This window comes from Haliotis cracherodii, unplaced genomic scaffold (genome assembly GCF_022045235.1).
Source record: "Haliotis cracherodii isolate W230 unplaced genomic scaffold, xgHalCrac1.p SCAF_6, whole genome shotgun sequence".
NCBI classification, from domain to species: domain Eukaryota; kingdom Metazoa; phylum Mollusca; class Gastropoda; order Lepetellida; family Haliotidae; genus Haliotis; species Haliotis cracherodii.
Window position 1 is genome coordinate 47,717,822 of NW_027266319.1, and position 19,056 is coordinate 47,736,877.

At 38.1% G+C, this 19,056-nt stretch overlaps 1 protein-coding gene across 1 annotated transcript in view; it reads right to left on the reverse strand.

Moving 5' to 3' along the window:
* The window catches only part of LOC139446464 (interaptin-like), a 32,891-nt gene extending 14,361 nt beyond the window's left edge, over positions 1–18,530 (reverse strand). Inside the window, exons 1-10 of the mRNA XM_071227776.1 lie at positions 18,478–18,530; positions 17,342–17,419; positions 13,328–13,466; positions 10,751–10,956; positions 9,284–9,332; positions 8,717–8,804; positions 8,181–8,284; positions 7,536–7,807; positions 5,588–6,883; positions 5,358–5,403 (exon numbers count right to left, since the gene is read on the reverse strand). Coding sequence (XP_071083877.1) covers positions 5,358–5,403; positions 5,588–6,883; positions 7,536–7,807; positions 8,181–8,284; positions 8,717–8,804; positions 9,284–9,332; positions 10,751–10,956; positions 13,328–13,466; positions 17,342–17,419; positions 18,478–18,530 — 2,331 coding nt within the window. The remainder of the gene's footprint in view (positions 1–5,357; positions 5,404–5,587; positions 6,884–7,535; positions 7,808–8,180; positions 8,285–8,716; positions 8,805–9,283; positions 9,333–10,750; positions 10,957–13,327; positions 13,467–17,341; positions 17,420–18,477) is intronic.
* Positions 18,531–19,056: the final 526 nt, after the last annotated feature.

Sequence of the window (19,056 nt, forward strand, 5' to 3'; positions counted from 1 at the left end):
CAATAACAATTTTATTATTATAACCTATCACTTGACCGATCTTAAGTTCCATATTACTCGGAGACATGTATACTCCCGGCGCATAAACGTAGTCTACTTTGGATTGAGCGTACTGTAATACATCTTGATAACGTTTATAGAAGATGGTATGTCATTTGGTGAATTAATAGCATCCTCCACGTTTGCAACAAACTGTTTATGTGCATCGAGCGCTGTCCCAGAACCACCGATGATTCCCGTTCGTGTTTGCGATTGTGCACCGAGAATTGCCCATACATAAGTTCTTATTGATTCATTAACTCTTACAACTCCTGGATTAGTAAAATTATTTTCTGTTTTATCATTAAGAAATTCATTCCAAGCATTTCCAGGTGGTTGCTCAACCTTTTGGACAGTGAAAGCAACACCACCCTTAAAGTTCATACGATCATCTCTCCACTCGTTACTCGCGAGAGCAAAGCTCGGAAGAAGCCGACCCCTTTTCAGTAAATTATCGCTGACTTCTTTAACAGAGTGTGTACCAGCGTACGGAATACCTAGACCATGGTTAACTCCACTCAGACGCCAATCTTTACTCGTAGAAACATTAAATTCCTGACAAATATGTTCGAATGCCCACCTATTGTACGGATTATTTGATGCATTCCATGCTCGATCCTGCGGTAATGGGGCAATAATTTCTTTAAGTATACTTCTAATTTGATAGTACACGTGAAATGATAAAACAGACTTATTTAGTTCAAATCCTTGGGCATAAAGAGATACACCACATCCCGTTGTTGCACACCCTATGGCAAAGTTTAACTGATTCTGCAAAAATTGCATCGGATTGTGAAACCATTTTATCACTAGCTGCCGTGAACCTGTATTTTTCAAAGATATCAGGGAATTAAACAAAACAATTAGCACCAGAGGCACTTATAATATTCAACTAGAAAGTCCTTCAACTCTACTCAGAGCTGTTCCAGTCAAAGATGTAAAATACAATAGCGGTAGAACGGAATCTTTCTCATCAGTACAATATAAAAAATTAAAGCGTGGTATTATTTCAGACCTCAAAATTTCTGTATTAGATGTAAAACATCAACCTGTACATATAGGATACTTGAGTGTAACACTCCATATTATAAATAATGGTTGATTCATCAGGCCCTGGAACGCTCAGACAATGTAATACAATTTGTGCTTTCCGATATCGGAGACACAGAAGGATTTGGTAAACCCGGTACCAATGGTAAGTTATACGCCTTACACTTACAAGATAATGTATACAAGCGGAAAGAAGTTACATTCACAGGTAACCTAGGAGATTTAACCGATGTCGACGTTATTAGACTCCATAAAAACACTTCGTATAATATTACTCTCAACGATGATAATAAATGGACTATGGTCGAAGCAAACATCGAGTGGCTATTGAATATCGTCATTAACCCACCGTATGTGATGATGGGTAAGGCACATAATTTAACTAAGATAATAAATAGTGGGATCGTACTTGGGGCTTATATCCCGTCAAAACGAAAAAATGTGTTAGTCACCCCCCTGCCAGAAAACCCAGGTCATATGTTATATAGTTGTCCGGCATAAAAAAATGTTAGTTTAAATTTGGTTACTGAATTCAATGATATTAAACAGAACTTGAGTGCAATACCTAATCTTTCTACGCTTATTATTGAAGTCTTGTTTGGAGATGCACCAGAAGATGCCTTCGAAATATTACCAGGTCTATCGATTAAATGGCTAAAGAAACACCAACATCAACGTTGCAGTATTATTCATATTGGAGCATCACCCGTTGCAACCCTTGAGGGGGTCCAAATTATGACAGCATTTTTCTTACTAAGATTTTCATGCCATATAATATACATTTGATAAGGTTGATGTATACTCTCAAAACATTTAAGCAAGACCAATTAAAGACTATTATATGATATAATAATAATATGGATTTGTATCCAGCGCTCGATGAAGTTGATGATTTCGATTACATCAAATAAGCGACATAAAACATCGAATAGAGAAGGAGAGGGAGTTGAGACTTGGATCGTATAAAAAGTATCGCAGAGCCGTGAATGCTCTCGACGGAGTTGACACCGCGCTTGTAACGGCTAGCATGGGACTTGGTGTAGCCGATGTTGGTTTATTATCAACTATAATCGCTGCACCTATTGTACTTGGCATGCAAACAGCTGCCGCAGTCTCAGGACTGGCAGGAATAGCGATAAAATTCATTTCTCGTAGGTTGCAAAAGAAAGCATTAAAACACGATAATATTCGGATACTCGCTGAAGCAAAGTTGAACAGCATTGAGGATCATATTTCAACAGCAATGGCTGATTGTAAGATATCTGAAGAGGAGTTTCGTTTAGTGTTGTCAGAACTCACCAAATACAATGCAATGAAGCAGTGGTATTAGTAACGAAGACGAGGAAAAAAAGTTCATAGAACAGGGGAGACAACAATTAATCCGTGTCAAAACCAACATTTAGAAGAATGCTTACATAAATATATAATAATGGATTTATGCTCAGGGACAAAATTATCAAATGGAGAGAATTACCACAAGGTATATATTATATCATAATCAGTGATATCAAACCAACCAAATACGGTCATCAATTGTTTCTTTCCAATTACCAAGAAGAGTATATAGTCTGGTCTCCTAGTAAAATGAACGAAGAACTTAGTAAAAATGTTGAATAAATAATAGAAAATATTTTCTTTAAAATTTAGTTTAATCTCATGACAATCGTTAAACGCATCATCATTTACACATAAAAAATTCCCCCTGTAGTGGTGGTATAGGTATATTAATCTGGCTCCAGTGGAAGTGGTCCAGAATCACCATTACCTATACTACTACTCACAACTTGCCGTTCAATAACCAGCTATTGACGATGACTTCTTCAGCCTTCTACCACAATGAGTATCTCTATGACATAATTCAAGGAGATGGAGAGTGTCAACTGTGTTGTAGTACTAAATCAGCCATGCCAATCATGTCCTCTACAAGGACGCGTCCTGAGCGGGATTGGGGACTCACATGGATGGATAACAGGGGATCACAACAGGCATCTTCACATCAACTATCTGGAAATGTTGATGATTTACCACTAATTCAACGCATGGACAGACACGTCGGTACTGGATGCTATGGACAACACCCTAGTAGTATCAAACCTCCTACAATAAGCGGGAAATAAATAAAAATGTTTGCTGAAAGAGAGTTTACATTTATTGGGCTCCCCAGACTTGATCGATTTCAGATTAGAAGCCCGCCACATACCTGGCAAACTCAAAGAATCGATGGATTGTTGTCCTGAAAAAACAATGTTAAATCGACGGAGTGGTATCTATATCACAAAGTCTTCAACAGGATAACCACAACAGACCCACAGATGGGGAGTGCCACACATGGATGTAACTATCCCCATTGTGGCGAGATTTCTTCCCCATCTCCGACAGGAGAAGAATTTTCATCAGCTCCATGAGCTTTGGCCAATCAAATGATGGACACCCATCCCATCCTGAATCGACTCATTTCAAATGGAGAATATCAAAATGACACATACGTACCCAAAGCGGAACTTGTCAATCAAGCTGTCAGCATTAATGGACACACCTTACGAGTTTATGCATAAAGAGACTCTACTACAGACTACAGTGTCACAGCTACGTGCAACTGACTTATCTTTCCTCACTCACACACCAGACTGCGGATTTGAGAAGAATCACCTTGTAATCATGACCAGGAATTCATTGCCAAGATTCAGTCTGTGGTGAGAGGTCCGCAAGGACACTGGCAATACTCCATCCCTGCCCTGCATAAGAAGTTGTCAACAACACTGGATGTGACATCAATGCAACCGGAAGTAACATCATAGAAAGAAGTGATGTCAATATCACCTATAGAAAATTTATTAGAAATGGAATCAACGTTGACACATCCGGAAGTGATGTCACAAGACCCAGAAATGAATTCACAGTCTGGAAGTGGTGTCATAAGAAAGCCAACATACTGGTATTTACAGTGCAAGTATCAGGCCCCGATAATCAGGGTATGGTGCATTTTCCCACCTAACCCTCTGGTGAATTCTGGCTATAATGTAATAGAGGTGAGGCATTCAAAGGAATGATCAAACCACAGTTTAATATCATTGTGTAAAATTCTAAGAATACTACCTCTATTATGTCAGGAAGTAGTCCCTCCCACCTTCCAACAATATCTGCATCTAGTGGATGTAGATTTAGGAAAGAAGTGATGTTGCGTGTGCTGATTTTTTGTGTGTGATGTTAACTAATTACTAGAAAACTGGCTATGATGTAATATAGTTAGCATTTTCACAAGTCCACAAAAGTGATCAGAGTTGCCAGATACCAAATGGAAATAGTGATACTTCACAAGGAAAAGGCACTAGTTCTTCCTGAATTTTAACAGTATTGGACAAGGGGATTTATGTGGCAGTCATGTTGAAACAAATGTTGAACAATTTCAGGTGTCGTCATTGCTGGAAACAAGCATATGAAGTATCAGTTTCATTTTTCCATAGGTTTCTAATTGGAAGTTTACAGAGCCTAGAGCACATTTTAAGGGGAATTTAGGAGCAAGATCAAAATGAAAAGGTTGAAATAAGGTCAAAACTTAAAATATTACACAAAAATGGGACATGTGTTGAGCCTCACTACTTACTATACTTGCAATCAGCAGCTTTAGCTAGTAGTCCTAACACTAGTCTACAGATGATGCCTGTGCCAGATGACAGACATGCAGGTCATGATAAAAGCTCACTTGACTTTCAGTAGGGTTCCAATCCTAACTATGTCAGTACTTAATTTCAATACTTCTAGAAAGTCAGGGCTATGTGACAGTCAAAGGTCACAGCCAGATAAAAAATCAAAATATGCCACTACACTAGAACTGAATAGAAATAGTCCACACAACAGCTGTTGAGTTGGCATAGACATGCTTTCAAAGGCCTGGAGAACGGATGATGTTACAATCAAAATTTGCAGACTGTTATCCTGTGACTAGTACTGTAATATTTTAGTTGGACTAGTTATCATACATGTCTCCTAACCTGGAATCTGAATGACAAGCTCTCACATATCTTGCATTTGCGTCAATATGATTCAAAGTTCATGCAAAACAGGAAATTATGACATGTTTGTCGGTCAGAAAGTATTATGGAGCTAATTGTTATGTTTGTACAGTTGTAGATGTCTTTATAAATTAATGTAATAAAAAACAGTTAATCTGATACAAACTGGTTTCAGTAAAACAAGTAAACGGTACAGGATTTTTCAAACAGTGACTTCCTCAGTTGTTAGCACTTTGCACTGATCACAATACTCACATCTATGCAAGGTGATGTCAGAGGCCTTGGAAATGTGACAGTTTGGCTAAAAATAAAAAAATATATATTGCCTTCATTGAATGACTTTCATAAACAATTGCTAACAAAATCTTCAGCAAACCTTCACATTGTTAGTCTGTACTCATAAAGTTTCTTTTTCAAAAAAGCAAAGTCAGAGTACCCTCACTATCCTTATTACTTAGGTATGAGGTTATTAAAATATATCAAACCTTGTGTCCATGGTCATCAGTTCATTTTTGTGAGAGGTGAACCGATAACTTTGTGTCCTACTGCCAACGAAAGGTTTCTTGGTAGCTCTAGTTCTGTCTCCAATGTCTTCATCTCTAAATTCATACACTGATACATTCTTTTTCGGAGAATTTACAGATGGTGCTGTATGCCTATTTGATGTCAAGGTCGTGTCGTTTAATGAAATTGCTTTTGATGTTGAGGTTGGTCCTGGTGTTGTCACTGAAACTTTTCCTCTGGATGCAGCTGTTTTTGGCATGCTTTTATTAGCTTGTTGATTGATCACTAAATTCCTCTGCCTCAGTACTCTGCCTTGAACAGGTTCAGAAGATGGTGCAAGTTCAGATGTCAGAGGTTTGGATTTCTCAGCTTTTGCAAATTTGGACCTCTTCTTCTTCCTTTTATTTGTCTTCTTTTTTTCAATATGTGTGACAGTTTCAGTTACTATTGCCTCTGTCTGTTGATTTTCAGCATGTAATAGGTTTGAAATAAGTTGAGTTTCATTTCTTAGAGGTTGAACAGTGGCAACTGGGGAGAATGTTGATTTTGAAAAGAAAGATCTGGAATTTAGCTTCTTGTAGTTTGCTGTTAGAGGGGATACAATTGCTGATTCACGTACTGGTAATGATCCATTTGCTTCACATCTTCCAAACACAACAGTGGATTTAGGAAAGCCACAGGCCTCATTTGTACTCTTTCTATCCAGACCATCATACTTGTTTGTGTTTGGTCCTTTGTCCCATCTGAACCTTCTCCCAACATCCGTTTGTACGTTCAACTCTTTATTCTTTTGTTCTCGCTGTTTTACCTGTTCTGCAGTCCTAAGTTGTTGTAACTCCTTTACATGGTTCTCATGCAAACATTCCACCTGCTTCTTGAAATCTTCATGGTATTGACCCATCTTATCCTCAAACTGGGGAAGAGACAAGAAGCTACTGAACTGATCATGCTTACACTCTGAATCTTTAATGTCTTGCACTGCACTCTCAAGCTGCTGCTCTTGTACTTTCAACTGCTTGTTAAACTGAGTTTCAACAAATCTCTCCACTGATTCCCAGTGCTTTTTGAAAAGAGCCTGTATCTCTTTCCTTTGCAGTCCTTGATCTCGGGGATGATATGAGACTTCTGTTGGCCTATCGATAAGCCTGGATATGTGACTTTCTAGCTCTTCATTCTGTTGCTCTTGTGCCATCTTCAGCTGTTCCAAGATATCTTGCAGACAACTACTCTCCTTTTTCCTGATGTCTTTGCGTAAGTTGGAAACTTCTATCATCAATCTGAAACATCGTGCATATACTGTTTCAGTTTGATCCATTTCCTAGAAAAGTTTCTATTTCATAACCATATTCTAGTCAAAAGACTATCTATATTATTTCAGCAAAAATTCAAAATGTTTTTAGTTTTCAATATGTATCAGCACAAATTGTAATATCATTCCTTGAGGAATATTGAGCCCCCTTATGGCAGGGAATATCAACAAAAGTCTTTTTCTTTCGATATCCGTTGCAGTCTCTAGAAAAAAAAGAATTTTTTGTATCTTCTACAACTGCACATTTTTTAAACAAATCAAGGACTAATTATGATTCTTTACATTCATCCACATATGATTTTTTCTAGTGGTTAGATCCCCTGACCGCATCATCTAAAAGATGTTGAAAGATGGTACTTGTAGTTACCCTGTCCGGTGCTCAGCATAAAGGATAAAACAAAAGACTGACTATACGCAGCCACACACACATGTGTATGCCTGCTGCTGTGTAAATGCATTTATATTGAATGTGACATTAAACCCATTTGAAATACCTTTCAAAGCAACATTAAACCAATCGCAACATTAAACCTACCCACTCACTCAAACCAGTTTCACCTCAACTCTATAAGCTTGCATTAATGTTTACTATAAATGCAGAATATCATAAGGGACTACACCTTTTTTCTGTGTCTTTGACCTGAGTCTGATGAGCCTTCTTGAGGTCGGAGTAGAGTTTCTGCTGTTGCTCTAGCTGTTGTTTCTGCTCATGGATCTGTTGAGTGTACTGCTCATGGTTGTCACGTGTAGTCTCCAACAGCTCTGACAGTTTCTCATCCACTTTCTGATGGGGAGGTAGTAATTCTTTTTGCAGGGCACACACAATCTTATTTGGCTTATCTTTCTCCTGGTCATCAATAATCTTCTCCAAAGATTGAATCTTGGCATCTCTCTGTAGACAAATCATGAATAGGTTTGAATCATAAATTAATGGTTCCTTGTTATCTAGTGATATGAAAGATACATTGATTGCATTATCATAACATTGTATTTTTGTAAAATTAGTGTTGAAAGATTCTGGCTAATATCTGTAATACATCTGCTACTCTGGAGGCAGCAGATATTCTATTATCAAGGTCCATTATGGTAACTGCCATAGATCTTTCTCCTTCAGTATACTTAATCAATTCAAAGTATTCAACTACATGTATTTTGTTATATATTTTGTTCAATCTGAAATGGATCAGGTACTAGCTACCACAACTTTAAATCCACTATTCAAAATAGATTTACAACAGAGAATTACATAGAGATACAACTTTTACCATGGCTAGATCTCTTTCCAAATCATGCATCCTGCATGAATTACTGTCTTTCTCCTGAATAGCATTAAGAATCTTATCTTGGTGTTTGCACAGGTCATCTAAGACTATAAACAGAACACATAGTAATTTTATTTGTCATCAAGAAGTGTATTATGAAACTGTTTCAGCCATTCACAATGTCCACACAATCCAATACATTACACAGATTACATACAGTGAGATTCAAACATGAAGGAAGACATGAATAGCAGACTCACTTAGCATAATGTTTTTCATGAGTCACAGCCTGAAAATTCTTAGGAATTTCAACATCATAGACGTAATAGTTCTGAAATATGTTACTATCTCACCACCAAAGCTCTACAACTGGTGTGGATTTTTTTGGTCGTTTAGCAATTGTATCTGTTAACAAAACTACCAGGTACAAATAAATGCTTCATTGTGTTGCATACTTCAATGCAACAAAAACCTTTTGATGGTAGTGGGAGTAATTCCTTTCCCTACTGTTCATTGATAGAAGGAGGTGCAATACTCACATGACGTTATGATTTGTTGTAGATTCTGTTCAGATTGATCTGCAGTGTGTTCCAATTTTTCTCGTACAGCACATAAAGTCAGTCTTACCTGCAAATGTATATACATCTGATGACATCTTGCAATTTCAAGAAATTTTGGAACTGCTTACATATACATATTTTTCCTTGGAATAGCATAATAATTCTGCCCTCTTTCAGGATGGAAACGTTTTATCACAGGTTTGCCATATATTATCCATTAAGTCCACAATTTATTAACAGCGTTAGAAAATAAGTGGCATCCCATGGTTTTGCTGCTGTGTTTTTATGGGGTGACCTCACTTTGCTAGCAGGATTTGTCGTGAAATCAATGAGAACAAACCATTTGAATTTATGGACCCCCTAAATCTTTCAATATTAGGGCTATGACAAGAACCCCTTGGCTTGACTTTCATGCAAAATTTAGAACACTGATAAATGTATTAACTCTCAACATGCTGTGATAAACAGCACATTAACATTAGAGCAGAAACTCCAGTGTTTCTCATTAACAGAAGCTAAGACATGTTTCAGAACAGCTTGTCAAACCTCTTTGGAGCAATCTTGAACAGTATTCACCACTTGTTGTAGGAAGTCCCTGCAAGTGTGCATGTGAATTGTTAGAAGACTTTAATTTCATAAAAATCATTTGTGTTGAGTCTTAATGTTTTCTATGAAATTGTTGTGAAAAAAACCCCAATGGGGGCAAAATAGACCACTTGGCATAGAAAGAGCAAATGTTGGTAAACAATAAAAACATCAACATAAACTCATAAGTTTGATTGTTCTTGCATTCATATGTTGTAAATAATCTTTTTGTGTCTATAATGATGCCTGACCTTGAAGTAAAATACTCATTTTCACTCACATAAAGAAATATTCATCTAAAATTTGTTTTCTTCTTTCTTTTCATCGAAAAAATATCTGACATATTTCAGTGTCAGAAACTAACCGTTTTAGTCCACTAGTCCCTATAATGATAACATAAAACCCTTAAAAAGGGCATTTTTCTACAAGTCCTTATGATACTTTAGCTGTTGGACAGTTTGGCAAGGACTATAGGACTAGTTTCTAATGCTGATAATTTGTTATGATGCCTTGAGTTTTTACAGTCATGCAATAGCAATGTATGTATGGAACTTCCCAAACTATCAAAAGGCACCAGTTCACCACTAGACCTTTCTATGTGCCAAGTTTGCTGAAGAAATATTGTATGTTTTTCAAGATCTGCTCCAGAAACTAGCACTACCCCCATTTTCAGGTGAAGTCAAAATCGTTGCCATAGAAACTCGAAAAATAAATTTAAACAAAATCCCAAAGTATCAAAAGGCCCAGTTCACCACAAGGCCCTGATTTACGGTCGAAGTCAAATTTGTTGTAATGCCAACTTATATGTATATTCTTTTTAAATCCTAAACTATCAAAAGTCACAAGTCCACCACCATGTGCCAGTTTGGTGAATAAATATTGCACCTTTTCCAAGATTTGATCCGGAAACAAGCACTTCCCCCTTGGAATCTTGACAAATAAATCCCAAGCTATCAAAAGTCACCAGTTCATCTCAATGTACCAAGTTTGGTGAAGGCAAATTGTATAGTTTTCAAGAACTGTTTCAGAATCGAGCACACCTGCTGTTTTCAAAGTAAATGTTGTTGCTATGGAAACGCAAAAAATGTTTTTGTAAAACTTCTTCAACTACAGTGTATCGCTGTTACCAAGGCAAGTATATTGAAAGTTTTTGCTTTACTGTTTTGGTCTACTGTCTTAAGTATTAATAAAATACATGGATCCAGAAAACAGCTAACTTGGTTAATTTGGGTACCCACAGGACTACCCAGAATCTTGCTTAATCATGATATATTGTTGAATGACAATAATTCACTATGACTATAGTTACACTACAAGTCACTTATATATGCATTTCTTTCTGACTATGCGCATATTTGATATTAACATTTCATATGAGTTTAGATGAACTTACGAATGGCTGAAAAATGTTCACAACACATAAAGTACCTTTCATCTCTCTCCTTGGCCCTTGTTTTGTTTATCTGTAGCTGCTGAATACCAAAGTTAGATTTGGTCTGCACAGGTCTGCTGGTGGTCACAGTGCTAGTGCTGGTATTTTGTTTGCTTGCAGGCACCTGCTTGAATGCAGCAGTGGCTTTGTTTTTCCACTTATCATACAGAGTGGGTTTCCTGCTGTGGGTACCATGCATCATCTGCAAGCAAAAAGTTACAAATTCTTGCTTTGTGTATCCTAGAATGAGATTTTCCTTTTCTTGTAAAACTGTCTTTCAGTAATGTTACAGTAACGATGTTGTGTTCGAAATTAAACAGTCTACTTGTCTGGCAATAGTACAATACAGAAAGAAATATTTGAACTTGCAGGAAAGAATTGTTTGAACTTACAAGGAAGATTAATTTCATTTTTATTTTAATGTCCTTTGTATGCGGAAGATACGGATGCGGAAGAAATACACAAGATAAATGAAAATTGTCTACAACTGTATAGAATTGCCCATAACTGATCCTAAAAGGCACCCTGTACATACTTCTTGTTAAACTGTCACTGTACTATTGGCCTCATGGCCCGAAAATATGAATAAAATGTCAGTCTGTTTGTCTGGTACTATGCATCATTGCATGCATAAATAAGTTACATATGCATTTTTTGTGTCCTTGTGCAGAATGATATGTTCCTTCTTATGTGAACAGTTTTTCTGTTATGTAACAGTGATGATGTCATGTTCGAAATTAAATAGTCCACTTATCTGAGAATAGTACAATACAAAAAGAACTTGCGACATTTCCTTGTGAATTACCACTTTTACTTTAAGGCAGATCTAAACTAAACAACAGATCTTTTTTTTCTTAATGTAGTGTAGTAATTTGCTTTTCTAGAACTGGACAAAGAACCATGCCAGTTTTGGGTGTACATATCTTTTAAGGTCTGTGTCAAACGGGAGAAGAAATGCTGTGGCATATCTACATGTTGCTGAATAGACTGAGTATATGTCACAACTTGGAATTCCAAGCTTGAAATACTGTAGTGGAAACAAAACTCAAGGACCTAAGATCACCTAAGGACCACCTGTAATTTTTTTATTTACTGCCACAAGGATCCGAAGCTCACCTTAATATTTCTGGAATATTTGCAATGAGTTAATGACAATATCACAAAATTTGTAAAAGAAGATAGAAAACATGGTTTAGAGTTCAAAACACTCACAAACAGAGCAATTGTTTGTCTGTTAGCAATTGTATCTGTCAACAAAACTACCAGGTACATATAAATCTTTCATAGTGTTTTCATTGGTTGTTGTCACCAAAACGCAGGAAAAGAACCAATCTCAAAAACATCTTATTTCTCGAGTAAAGCATGAATACAGCGAGGTGTCATTAGTTCTTCATTCAGATATTGGGTATAAAGTTAAGGTATTCAAAGGCAACCTGAATTATCACTGTAAACTCAGCAATGTTTGGATGTCCCCCCATTGTGAATACAAGACTGTGCCAGTGACGTACCAGAGACTGTTATGTCCAGGGCAACGTGTTTACTGTTACCACAGCCAGGGAAGGCTCAAGAACAGCAGCTACAATCTTGGGTCAACAAGAAATCAAAAGCACCAATGATGTATGCCTTTGACTTAGTAGCATTGTATTACATGCCCCATGTCCTTATGTAGGCCTGATTATGACCAAAAGGAACCACACTGCCTGTCAAATAATGGTTGCTAAGGCACAGACATTGGTTATGTCGATGCTGGCATGGAGTTCTCTTCTCTAATAAGTCCAGATTTCTGAGACAGTATGTTGTCCTCTGTTTCTGGCAACATCAAGATATGCATACATACCAACAGGACAAAGCCAGAGCACACAGCAGGTGCTTCTATGGACTTCATACCTGTTATGGCATGGCCTACATCACCCATCGAACACTTGTGGAATTACCTTGGACAGTGCATTGCAAGTCAATCTCAAATCGGCAATGTTGGAGAGCTCAACCATGCCCAGCAACGTGAGTGGTGTAGTATACCACAGGACGTTATCCAGAGACTGATTGTTTTGTGGCATGCATTGCATGCAGAACTGTTCCTACCTGATCCTGACTTTGTCTTTTGACTTGTGTTTCATTTACAGTTCAACAGAATTGTGCACTTTGCAATACAGTTTAGCAAAACTAACTTTTAGCTAAGTTATCTGAGTGATTGTATGACTTGTGCAAAAATATAATTTGGTTTTGTGTCAATTTCGCTTTTTGCCTCTGGTTTATTTTCAATGCAGGTAAGCTAACATAAATATCTGTATTATAATTCTCATTATGAATATTTGACACATTCCTTGTTCTCCCTATGATAACGTGCCGAGCCCATTGTATTGACATAATGTCCAATCATAAGAGATCGGTATAGACCAAAAGGAAATGATTCGAGCTCAGTCAAAAATAGATACTGTGCTGACAGACAGACAGATTATTTATTAGAATATTCAATAAAAATACACATATTTCAAACAGAAATATAATGTATAAGGCAGTCTAACAGTGTAGGCTACAGTCTACCCAGTGGACTATATAACAAAAATAAATACCTCATTCTGTGAGCCACTGGATAACTGTTGAGTAAACATATCCTGTGTGCTGACTTGTGAGAACTCTTGTTGTGAATATGGAAGTTGAGAATACTGCTGTGACTCATATGACAGTTCACAGGTATCCTGTCGTTCACTGCTGAAACATTAACCAAGGTACCAGTAACCACACATCTTCCCGAGGCAAGAGAGTTCACTGACTTTAGAAGTCCAGTTTCCACCATTGCTGAACTAGGCTGGAATTACTGGACTTGATTGCAGCGCCACCAATAGCTATTACCAGTTATGTCCCTTCTAAGCCTCTACCTATGGACCAATCAGATTCCACCGCTCGTTTCACTTGCATTTGCTTCACACAAAATAGTGGCGCCCAGTCAGGAAGATCGGATTGAGAATCAAGATCTATACTGTGATAAAACGGGTCTCACATTGCGAAATGCATCAAATCACATGAGTACCTTGATTAAAAACATGAAAAGATTTGGAAAAAATCTGCTGACAACAAGTTGGCGGTGCACATGCAAATCCTGCAATTGATCGAAATCTGCACGACAATTTACGAATTGGATTTTGATTTTGGCGCACGATTTTAATTGGACTATGCATAGACTCGTTAGTCCAGCCAAAGTGTAACTCCATAATACCAGCCTAGTTCGGCAAGGGTGGAAACACAGTTACAGAAGCTTACATGACCACAATGATATAATGATGAAAAGAAAATTTTAAGGGTTTTGCTATGTTAACATCATAAGGACCAGTGGAAAACTGTTAGTTTCTAATGCTGTTGTGGGAGGAGAGCCTGAAGTGATGCTGGTTTTATCACTTTGGTAAAACCCAAGAGCACAAGTATAGTGCTGACAGATCTAGATACATAATCAGGGTGAACCTGGATTTGAACCGAAGACTATAGGTTTTTGGCGTGCCCCAGGGACGCAAGTCTGCACAACAAAGTGCAGTTACAGTTAAAATTAAGAACACAAGAGACAGTTGAATTTTCAACACAAAATTAGGACAAATGTCCTTCCCCACTTTCTGCGAGTTGCCTGTGAGGGGTTGAGAACGCTGTGTGGTATGATCAAGGTAAGGGCATATGGAAACAGGAAGCCATTTGCTTTCACTTTGTGAATAAAGCTGAAGGTTGAAATGTCAGAACTTAGGATCACCTTAGGCCTAAGTTTGTTTTGTGGCCCCAGGCTTCCGTTCCACAAAGCGACTGTCGTAGGTCAATGTAAGTCTTTGTACAAAGATCGCTTTGTGGAACATGGCCAAGGAAATTGGTGCACACAACACCCATGTCCAGCCCACAGATGTTCAATTGGGTTGAGAAAAGGATCTTTAACTAATCAAGGCAGTACTCAGATGATCTTATTCAGAAAAAATATTCAGTGACACACAAGCTTTGTGTGGGCAGGTGGGCATTATCCATCTTCCCGGGGCAAGTGAGTTAACTGACAATAAAAGTCCAGTTTCCACCGTTGCCGAACTAGGCTGGTATTATGGAGTTACATTTTGGCGGGACTAACAAGTCTATGCATAGTCCAAACAAAATCGCGCACAGAAATCAAAATCCGTTTCGTAAAGTGTCATGTAGATTTCGGTCGAGTGCAGGATTTGCAAAGCATGTGCACCGCTAACTCGTTGTCAAGAGATATTTTCTAAATCTTTTCATGCTTTTAATCAAGGTGCTCACTTGATTTGATGCACTTCGTAATGTAAGACTCGTTTTATCAAAATATAGATCTTGATTATCAATCAGATCGTCTTGACTGGGCGCCACCATTTTGTGTGAAGCAAATGCAAGTGATACGAGAGGTTGAATCTGATTGGTCCATAGGAGAGGCATAGAAAGGACATAACTCGTAAGAGCCACTGGTGGCGCTACGACCGAGCCCAGGAATTCCAGCCTAGTTTGGCTGGAGGGTGGAAACTGGACTTTTAAAGTCAGATAACGCTCTTGCCTCGGGAAGATGGGCATTATCATGTTGGAATTTAAACTGATGATCAGTCATACATGCAAAGGGTAGCAAGACTGGCATCAAAACCTCATCACCATAATGAACACCTGAATGAAGTCTGTCCTATTGCTGGAGGGGTGATCCCAGCCCACGTCACCATAAAGGCCAGGTTGTGCTATGGTACACTGCTGGTAGCTAAAAGACAATCTGCAAATATCACAAAGCCGAGATTTGTCACTGAACATGCTGCGCATCCTCTTTATCCCCAGAGCTAGCATTTCGGTAAATATACAGTAACCCCTGGATCCATTTCCATGTTTCTTGCAATCTCAAATTACCTTCCCTTGATTTCCATATGCCAGTTTATGGGTACGCTGCTAGGTCTAACGTACCAATCAGAATGTGAGTTACAAAACCTCAATGTTGGGATGGCCAGTCTGATTGATTATGATCGAGTTTGCGAGAAATTCAACATTGAAAAACTGACTGACACTCAAAAGAAAGCCCTAAAAAATCTTTTGATGGAAAGGATGTTTTCATGGCCATTAAAACTGGCAGTTGCAATGGTTTCTTGATAATACAAGTAACCTCCCTAATACCATATTCCTTTCCCTTATGTCAACGTTTGATTGGTCAGTAATATGTCAGTGAATTCAAGGGTGGGTCATTGAACTACTTGCATGGAACCAGGGGTTAGTGTAGGTTTACTGAAATAGTGGATGCCAATAACGCAATTGCCTGCTGCTATGCCCACTGCATCTTGGAGTGATTCGCTGTGCGATGACTTTATTATCCTGGAGCTTTCAATAGATTGCGAAACAGTTCAATTATTTAATTACTTGTGGTTGATGGCTCTAAGCTCAGCATTTTTGCATGATGACTTTTCTTTAATATACTGAACTGCAAAAGAAACATCACCATGGATAGATCTATCAGAAGCCTTATTTGTCCAAACACTGTAAACATACTTTGAGACATAATAAAAAGATGAAACTTGGCAAAACTGATCAAGGTTGAAATTAAAGTGTCAAATGTTCTTTAAGTGAAACACAATACTAGTCGACCCTCTGTGCAAGACCAATTCCACCCCACACCATGATGCTCAGACCACCCCACGAGTCTCTCTCAACAACACAAGCATCCGAATAACATTCCCACAGCATCGCCAGACTCTCTGCCATCTGCTGTTGAGATACAGTAACGGCTCTCGTCTGAGAAGAGGACTCTTCTCCACTGCTGGTGGTGCCAATGCTGTTGCTATGTTGCCTACTGAAGATGGTCCCGGCGAAGACGTAGTGTCAGAATGGGTCCTCGGTGTGGCCTGTGACAGTGGAGGTGTCTGCTCGTCAATCGTCAACACATGATGTCCTCACTAATGTGTTGCTGGTGTGTCCCCGTGGTCTGTCAAGCAATTTCCGCAGCAGTAACAAAGCGACCTTGAAGATGCTGTTGCACAATCTGATGATCCTGATGTCGGGTGGTGACCCTTGGTCTTCCATGTGGTCAGTAATCTGTAGTGCTGGTGGTCTGGTACCGTTGCTGGAGCCTGTATATGGTCCTTACGTTGACTTGAAATGCATTGGCTACTTGCCCGGCGATTTGTTCAGCTTGCAATCGTCCAAGGGCTTGGTGTCGCTGATTTCTTGTCAATCTTGGCATTTGATAGCAATTCAATAACAAATAAATGTTATCCGATCTGGGTAATACATGTGCATTTCAATTTGCACAGAACTCACGAGCATCAGGTTACCATGGCAGTTGCCCTGATGCGTTTGGGCGATCGGTTTTATTGTCATCTGCTTTGTTTTTTTATCATCAAATTTCAATGTTCCTGACTAGGTAATGTCAAATTTTAGAAACTTTGACAAAATTACCCAGATATTTAAATGACAACTTTTCATGCAATGTTACTTGGGGTGATGTTTCTTTTGCAGTTCAGTATAGTTTGAGGCCTAATTTGATAATCTTCAAGGTTTGTTGATTTTGTTTATGTCTACAATTGGCTATATATTCCATAAACTTGAAATCACAAAATGAAAAATCTTGTCTTGGATATTACCTGAAACTGTCTGACAATAACTCTCTTGTTGACACAACATTTTGAAACATTCTGATCAGCAGTAGGTCTATGTGGTGTCTGAATAGAAATGCAAGTAAGATTAATAAACAAACAAACTGATGAACAAATCATTCAATATACATAATCTAATCAAAAGGCCATAATTAATTATTAGATTTTCAATCTTGCCTTGCCTGCTGGCATCACACATGAAATCACATTTGTACCTACAGACATGGGTGGTGGAGTAGCTTAGTGGTTTTATACTGTGTGAAGGCCATTTCTCCTGTCCCCTGCCATGATATTTCTGGAATATTGTTAAAAGCGGCGCAAACCCATACTTATTCATTCACTCACATACAAAGTAAATCACCATGTGTTGCCTGGTTTGTTCACTTGATAAACTACACCACATATACAGTGTCACCCAATTTTAAAGTTCGTTAAAAAAATATAAATATATTTTTTAAATTTCACCTGCTTACATATTTCGAAACTTTGGATGAACATTTAATAATTAACTTTGTTTGTTTGCCGCACTCACCAATATTCCATCTATATGATCTAAATAATCAAGTCTTGACCAAACAATTGCAGAGGTAGATTTAACAACAAATTCATGTATAGCCAGCTGGTCTTGCTCCTTTCAAAAGTTACTGGCCCTTCTCCAAACTAACTAGCCCAAAACTAAATGTTACGGGCAATGACTGAGTTTCCTGGTCCCTGAAAATTTAAGAACTCCTCACCCTTAAAATGTCATTTCCTGCAGCCTGAGATTAAATCATGGCTTCCAACTGCTTCATTTTGTGGCAATTTTAGGAGCAAATAAGTATGTTCTTGTACAGAACATTACAAAATGGCCGTCGGTTGTGTCATTCTACTGAGATGATCTTTGAGCCAATCATCCCCCCTAAATATTTTCTCATCAAAATTATGTGATACCCAAACAGTGTCCAATCAAAAAAATTAAAGATGAACAGAGAAAGGGTGAAATTTTGCCAGCCAGACGGGCCAACTACTTTGTTTCAGCAAGCCTTTCATAATTTTAACTGGCCATGGGCCAACAGACCTGCAGTTAAATCGACCCCTGCAACTGGGATCCAATGACATGCATCAACCAAGTCAATGAGCCTGACCTCCCGATCCTGTTAGTCAGTCTCCTCTTATGACAAGCATAGTTGTCTTTCATAGTTGCTGAAGATCTATTCTAACCCAGATCTTCACAGGTTAATAATATTAACTGATGTTTTTTTAACAGACCCAATTTTTAAAAAATGTGCCACAGTTCTCTTGCTCTCAGATACTTTCAAAATGAGCTGATTGTTATGTTGTGAAACCTTAGTGAAGTGTTCCCGTGTAATGTGATCTGATTGATATGAGTGGACAGAATAATCTCAGTGTGTTATTAATATTGCTATCTGGAAACAAACCTTCGTTCAGAGTATCACCATAACATTGGTACAGAAATATCTGAGATCTATGAATATTATTAACAATAGCCCCAATGAGTGCAGATTGTGGCACATGAAAGTAACTTTCCTGTCATGTTTGACTCACAAGTTCCAGCTTGATCATCATGATTAAGGCCTATTCTTAAATTTTCCTTTCATTTTCAATTCTAAGAAAAATATTTATGCTTAATCTGAATGCCATGATTTAGGTGGTGCTGAATTAATATCCTGTCATCATACCAGATTTCTGAGCCTTTATATTTT